At 41.1% G+C, this 7,675-nt stretch overlaps 2 protein-coding genes across 2 annotated transcripts; one reads left to right on the top strand and one right to left on the bottom strand.

The window, feature by feature from the left end:
• Positions 1-265: 265 nt before the first annotated feature.
• Positions 266-1,192, top strand: LOC118094520 (olfactory receptor 10A7-like). The gene has a single exon (XM_060282123.2). It carries the CDS (start codon positions 266-268, stop codon positions 1,190-1,192), a length of 927 nt encoding a protein of 308 aa, XP_060138106.2.
• Positions 1,193-5,389: 4,197 nt separating this feature from the next.
• Positions 5,390-6,319, bottom strand: LOC118094518 (olfactory receptor 10AG1-like). Its single transcript, XM_035135030.3, has one exon. It carries the CDS (start codon positions 6,317-6,319, stop codon positions 5,390-5,392), a length of 930 nt encoding a protein of 309 aa, XP_034990921.3.
• Positions 6,320-7,675: the final 1,356 nt, after the last annotated feature.

The raw sequence follows: 7,675 nt of genomic DNA, 5'->3' as shown, positions 1-7,675 counted from the left end.
TTTAGTATGTTTTGAGTGTGCACTGTGTACATGCAATTATTTGTGTGCAGAACTGACTGAGTACAAATGGACTTGGAGAAAGGTGGCTGAACAGGCCTACAGACTTAAGCCCCAGTAAAATGTCACTGATGTAATTAATCTCCAATTCCTTCATTCTCTTACTATTGATTTACATAATGCAGTGCCCCTCCTTACAGGGACAGAAATGTCAAGAAATGTTGTTGTTTCTCTCTCCAGATAAGATCACTCTGGTGATACTGTAAGAATGAATGCAACTTCCACCAGCTATTTCATGTTCCTTGGATTTCCCAGCCATTTGGAGGTGCAGATTCCCATGCTTCTTCTACTTTCTGCTGTCTACGTGGTCACTGTAACTGGGAACTCTTTCATCATTGCCATCACTTTTGCAGACACAAACCTTCATTCCCCGATGTATTTCTTTCTCAGCGTTCTATCACTCCTGGAGATTTGCTATACCACAGTCACCCTCCCCAAGATGCTGCATGACCTTGTTTCAAGAGACAAGTCTATCTCGTTCAGCGGCTGTGCTCTCCAGATGTATTTTCTTTTATTCCTAGGAACAGTAGAGTGCTTCCTCTTGGCTGTGATGTCTTACGACCGGTACCTTGCAATATGCCTCCCTTTGCACTATATGGTTTTGATGTCCAAAGGTGTTTGTGTCCGCCTAACTTTGGCTTCATGGCTGTGTGGCATTCTTCTTCCGCTGGTCAATACAAGCTGGGCATTCAGCTTGCCATACTGTGGCTCTAACAAGATCAACCATTTCTTCTGTGACTTCCCACCAGTTTTGAAGCTAGCCTGTGCTGATACATCTCTGAATGAAGCAGTGATGCTAGTGAGCAGTTTGATCATCACTCTGATACCTTTCGTCTTCATACTCATATCCTATGCCTGTATCCTTGGCACCATATTAAGGGTGCCTTCAGCTACAGGTAGGCAGAAGTTGTTCTCCACCTGTTCTTCACACCTCATCATGGTGACACTTTTCTATGGCACAGCCAGCTTTATGTACTTGCAGCCCAAATCCAATTATTCTTTAGAACGAGATAAATTCCTCTCCCTTTTTTACACTGTTATAACACCAATGCTAAACCCCATCATTTATACCTTGAGGAACACAGAGGTGAAAAAGGCAATGAAGAGAATGACAAAGAGGAAAATATTGTTCTAATTTTTATTATTATTATTTTTAGTGGCTGCTGTGTACTTATTAATCACCCTAAATTTGATATCTTCTTAAAGTTGTGACCTTTGTTGTATATATTACATTGGTATATCATGCAATGAAAGTCATAGATGCATAGAATTGTAGATTTGGAAGGGAACCTGGTGGGCATCTAGTCTGACCCCTCCCACAGTGCAGGAATCTCAACACGTAGTCCTCATCCAATCTGAAACCATACCAGACCCTAGGGAAAGGGGTGGTACACACAGCTGCTTTGTATTCAGTGAGCTTAAGCATGGGTGGCAGCAACCTAGATTGTGACCGTGAGCACAAGGGTATACCCAAAGAAAGCAAAGCCATCCTAATAAAATACGGCAATGAGAAACTGAAGACAGTGTGTATTTCCATTCCATCCCATTGAAGGAGCGACGGGGTCTGTTCAACCTGGCATGTCTCTGCGCCAAGACCGGCAAACTCTAAAGAAGCTCTACAGAGACTCCTTGACCATTTTGCCCAAGCCTGCATGGAGTTTGTCCTCTCTATCAACCTGACAAAAAGAAATCCCCTAGGTCAGGACACTGTCACCAGTACTCCAGGCAGATGGTAGACGATTTTGTCTACCTGGCCTCCAGAATAACCACCAACTTTCCCATTGATGCTGTGTATTGGCAAGTGTATTGGCAAGACAGCAATAGCTCGCCTCTCCAAAAGGGTATGGGAGAATATGATGCTAATGTCCAATACAAAGGTGAAATACAAAGGTGAATACAAAGGCCTGCATGTTGAGTACACTGCTTTATGGAAGTGAATCATAGGCAACTTCCACCAACAGTGGCACCTCAATGTCTTCCATATACATGGTGTCAGGAAGATTTTGGGCATCACATGGCAGGAGAGAGTGTTAAACAAAGATATGCTCTCCTCACCCAGCATTCCCAACATGCTTGCACTTCTCAGTAACATTTACACTATTGAAACAAAAATAAAAAAATCCTTCCAGTAGCACCTTAGAGACCGGAGTATAAGACAACTGGGCGTATAAGATGACCCCCAACTTTCCCAGTTAAAATGTAGAGTTTGGGATATACTCGCCGTATAAGAAATACAACCTGGCGTATAAGATGACCCCCGACTTTTGAGAAGATTTTCCTGGGTTAAAAAGTAGTCTTATACGCAGGAATATACAGTAAGTTTGTCATAGGTATGAGCTTTTGTGTGCTCATGACAAACTTAGTTGGTCTCTAAGGTGCTACTGGAAGGCTTTTTTTATTTTTGTTTTGACTGCATCAGACCAACACGGCTACCTACCTGTAATTTACACTATTGGTCATGTCCGCAGAATGGAAGATGACATGATCCCCAAGGCCATGCTCTACAGCAGGCACCCCCAAACTTCAGCCCTCCAGATGTTTTGGACTACAGTTCCCATCTTCCCTGACCACTGGTCCTGTTAGCTAGGGATAATGGGAGTTGTAGGCCAAAACATCTGGAGGGCCGCAGTTTGGGGATGCCTGCTCTACAGGGAGCTGGCTTCAGATACTAGACCTGTTGGAAGACCAATTGTGCATTACAAAGATGTCTGCAAACATGACATGGCAACATTAACCCTGCCATGTGGGAATCCCTTGCAGATGGTCACAGTGCCTGAGAAAAGTCAGGTCATGGATCCACAGCAGTGACCAGAGGAGGAATGAAGGCTGGGAGGAGCGCAGAAAGAAAAAGTGGCATTGTGCACTTGCAGCAGCGAAACCAGACGCCTTAATTTGTCCATCTGCAATAAAACATCTCTCCCCCATATCTCTACAGTCACAGCATGCACTGTAACCCTCCAATAGTTTAACTTTAATCAACACTGGCTATTTAATGAGCAGTGATTCTGATTTGTTTGCAGGGAGCGTAGCTGATGTTGCATCAAAATGTCTGCCATTTCACACAATTCTCCATCACTTCCATTATTGCATTATAATCTTTTATGGGAATTGCACAAAACCTCCCAAACAATTATAATGAGCACTCACACTTCATAATGTGGGTGCCCTTTGCGGGATCGTGCGCGGGACTACAGTTCCCAAGGAGCTTAGTGGTAAAAGGGGGCTGGCTTGCTTCTCAATGTTATTATTCAGAGGCTTACACCCAGCCTCAGGAGTGAGGCTTCTTACTGGGAGGTTGGGACAGCCCCATTTATAAATAGGGGGTGGAGCTGGCAATAGCCAGGCAGTTGGCTCTGGAGATTCACCCTCCCTTTGTTTAATGTTTCTTGTTTGCAGGTTAACTTTTTCTTCCTGTTTAGCGGGTGCTGCTATGGTCTTTGACTGGTTGCTGCTGAAGGACCGAGAAGAAATTTTCCTGCATTGGCAGGTTTTGTCTTCCCTGTAGCAATTCGTCACAACTTTGGCGATCAAGGCCTTGGGTGGAATCCTTTAGTCTTTTCTTCCCTATATGGGGGGGGGGGCATGAAGTGGTGACTCACAAGGTCCCACTCTTAAAGGGTTTATGTATATAGGTGTCACTGGCCATACACTACTGTGTGGGGGGGGGATATGGGCTGGGCTGCCTGCTACACCCCCATATCCCATTTACCCTGATGAGCCCCAGTTCCCCCTGGCTGGGGGCGGGGAGGGATACACCATGCCAAAGGCCTAAGCCAAGGTCTTCCTACATTTGGAAGTTTAATAAAGTTGTGGCCTAATTTTAATTCCATATAACATTGCCAGAGTCTTTATTCCTTCCTTATGATCCCTGGGGGCTGGGGCTGTCGCCTCCTGGTCACGCAATGATGTCCATTCAATAAACTGGCATAGTTTGCTACCTTTTATTTTCATCCCATTGTATCCAATGGGAGGAAGGCTTCCTTTAAAATCCTCCACTAAATATCAGGAAAGGCGCTTTTGTTTTCATCTTTGCAGCAAGAGTCCAGAAGGATATTGGAGAAGGTAGACAGGCCCCACCCTTCCCCTCATACTTGGACTGCAACCTAAGAAAGCCAACATTTTCAGAAGAAATAAAAAATTCCTTCAGTAGCACCTCAAAGACCAACTAAGTTTTTATTTTGGTATGAGCTTTCGTGTGCATGCACACTTCGTCAGATACACACATTTTCAGAAGAGTTTGCTGCTAATGTTTTCTTTCACCCCACACAAATCATTGTAGAATGTCAAGCCCGCTAATTGTATTTGGTGAAATGCTCCCCTTCCCCTTCACTACTCACAAATAGTATGAATAACTTCAAGATACCCTTTTCCCCTCAACCCTACTTTGACGATTAGAGATACAATTTTTGCATGACCTCAAACACAATACTTTCTAAAGAAGTTATTTTACTGCAAGCCATGACTTGTTGCATAATAGTGTGTTATCAAGTGATGTGTACAGGTGCATGACTTGCTTTATTTTTGAGAATTATTAGGTTAGGGCTTTCATCCCAAATATTGTTGTGCTGTCCTATTGAAGATCCAGAATTCCTCAGATTTTGTATCTGAATGTAAAGTGTGCATGTGTGTCCATCTTTCAGTCAACCCTTAGGTTGGTTTGATTAATGTGTAACAGTTGCTGTGGCTTTCAATACTGAAGGGAGTGCTTGCAGGTTTCAGCCAAGGGAGTTTCATGTATTTTTTTAATGAAAAGACAAAACATTTATTTATTTAGACTGAAATCCTATTTTTTTAAAAAAAAACATATGGGAATAAGTCATAGACTCAAAGAACTACAGAGTTCAAAAGGACCATGAGGGTCATCCATTCCAGCCCCTTGCAATGAAGGAATCTTTTGCCCAGTGTGGGACTTGAACCTGCCACAATCCTGAGATTAAGAGTCTCATGCTCTACCAACATAACTATGCACAGATCTCTAAAGTCTGTTGACCCTAATGAGTTCTACTTCTAAGCAGATATGTATTGTATGGTAAAATTGCAAAGGATTACAGCTGAAAAATGGCTGCATGGAAAACGCAGAACATTGCTGTTTTACAGTGACACTGAAAATTTAAGCACAATGAACTTAATACATTATAATTTGATTCACCTTAGAGGTGGGAATCGCTTTCTCTGTCAAGAGTGACATTTCTTCAGGGGTAATCTGTCATGGCCCCCACACCTATGTTGGAGCCCCCACTTGTTTCCGGAATCTTCTCCTTCAGTATCTGTAATCTCTCCTTGCCATTGGAATGTGTTTGGCGGGAGAAGGCAATACTACTATTTTGTAGTATCACATTTTCCTACCCAACAGTTTTCTCAGGGATACTTTCACTTCCCTGTTTCTCAGGCTATATATGATGGGGTTAAACATAGGAACTAAAATGGTATAGAACAAGGAAAGCAACTTATTAATGTCTTCTGTCTCCTTTGACCTAGGATTCAGATATACAATAGTTGCTGAGCCATAAAATAGAGATACAACAATAAGGTGTGAGGAGCAAGTGGAGAACACTTTCTTCCGACCATCTGCTGAAGGCATCTTCAGAATAGCAGAAATTATTTTCACATAAGAAGCAAAGATAAGGAAAAAAGGGATGATCAAGAAAACTACGGCAGCTGCAAACACAATTAACTGGTTAACATTGGTGTCAGCGCAGGCCAGATCAAGCAGTGGGGGTATATCACAGAATAAGTTATTGATTTCATGAGAGTCACAAAAGGGTAAGGTGAACACTAGATATATTTGCCCCGCATGTATAGACATGTTGACAACCAATGATCCAGTGATGAGTACCAAACAGAATTGCTTGTTCATGATGATCTTATAATACAAAGGGTTACATATGGCCACATATCGATCATAAGCCATGACAGTCAATAGGAAGCACTCTGTGCCTCCTAGTATAAGTAGGAAGTAGATCTGGGCAGCACAGCCAAGGAATGAAATGTTGCTCTTTTCTGCCACTAAATTGGCCGCCATATTCGGCACAGTGACTGAGGTGTAGCAGATCTCCAGGAAAGACAGATTCCTCAAAAAGAAATACATAGGACTGTGAAGGGCAGGGTCAGATATTGTAACATAAATGATTAGTCCATTTCCTATTAGAATGCCTGAATATGTGATAAGGAACACAGAAAATAGCAAACCTTGGAGATCTGGGAGATTTGAGTATCCAAGGAGAATAAAGTCAGAAAATGCCGTGTGATTATCTCGTGCCATATTTGGATCCCTTTAGTCTGAAGACAGGGGGGGAAATCAGTCAGCCCAAACAGAATGGTTTTATAGTTCCCATTATCAACACCTCAGCTACTACAAAATCCATATTTATCAATCGTTGTGTCATGTAAGCCCAGAAACAAAATCCATGCCCACACCCAAATATTTGCTGAAGAAGCTATTCTCTTCATCCTGACATAGGTGCATGCTAGGTTAACCTGCAGTGGTAAAAATGCTTCTTTCTGTAAGTTGTTCATTCCATCCTCCCTATTTTTAGCTCGCATCCCCATGCTATGATTGTGTTTTAGTTAGTTTATCCATATTCTAACTAACACAGAAAAAAGTTTCATTCTCCAGAACAGAACAAAATTTCACATAGACAGTGCTAAGATAAATTACTCAATTATGAGTTTACAAAATGAACATTATTAATATTACATTTCTCTTTATATATTTAAATATTGCAAATATTTATTTTAATTGGCATTTGACCTATGAACAGAATATATGCCTTTGATTATCCATTACTATTCTGTCACTTGCCATCCAAAACAGTGTCTGGGGGTCTGTAGAACATGAGGGGACAGCAGTGGGGTGTTACTTATTCTTGTATCTATTGATTCTGCTGTTCTTTCTTCCCCAGATTCTGTATTTTAGAAAAAATAATAATAAAGTCAAAATAAATAACCCATAATGACAACTAGGTTTTGAATCAATCGCTTCAATCTAGCACTGTTACAGGTGCTACAAAACCCCAATTGTTTTAACTACTTTTTAAAAAGGAATACCATGCTTTTGGCTATGTTCGGTCTTAATTATAGTTCTGGTTTGATTCTGGATTGGATGTTTCTTTCTTTTAATATTTGCTGGAAGACTGTTTCATTAATTTGTTTCTTATTGTATGGCATATTGGTGTTCTATGGAAGATGCCTTAAGAGAGTCTTTTCACTTAAGGGCAGCATATAAATGTTTTAAATATATAGATAAATAAATATTTAGTTCTGTGAGCTCTGCACCCAGACGAATATGCATCAGTTTGGAAGCTTGAAGAACACAACAGGAGGAATCTACTTGTCTATAAGGTATACGAAAGGGAAAAGAAAAGAAAAAGACAGAGTGATTCAAAACACTCCTGAAACCCTGATGCAAATACACAGTTAAGCAGAACAAAAGCATCATCTTACCTGTGTTGTGAATAAAGAGTTTCATTTCAACATTTTATTTCCTTGAGGGTCCATAAGAATGCATCATTTCGCTCAAAGAGAAAAGCAACTCGTTCTAAATGTACATGTTACAAACCAACCATTTAGATATTTTAAATACATTTGACAGTTATGTTAATCCAAAGGGATAAGTTTA

The sequence above is a fragment of the Zootoca vivipara genome, chromosome 12 (assembly GCF_965207765.1).
Source record: "Zootoca vivipara chromosome 12, rZooViv2.hap1.1, whole genome shotgun sequence".
NCBI lineage: Eukaryota > Metazoa > Chordata > Lepidosauria > Squamata > Lacertidae > Zootoca > Zootoca vivipara.
The sequence above is the reverse complement of the archived record's forward strand: the minus strand, read 5'-3'. Positions and strand labels throughout refer to the sequence as shown.

Excerpts from the sequence above, each read along its gene's own strand:
- LOC118094520 (XM_060282123.2), top strand. The coding sequence starts at position 266 with ATGAATGCAACTTCCACCAGCTATTTCATGTTCCTTGGATTTCCCAGC.
- LOC118094518 (XM_035135030.3), bottom strand. The coding sequence starts at position 6,319 with ATGGCACGAGATAATCACACGGCATTTTCTGACTTTATTCTCCTTGGA.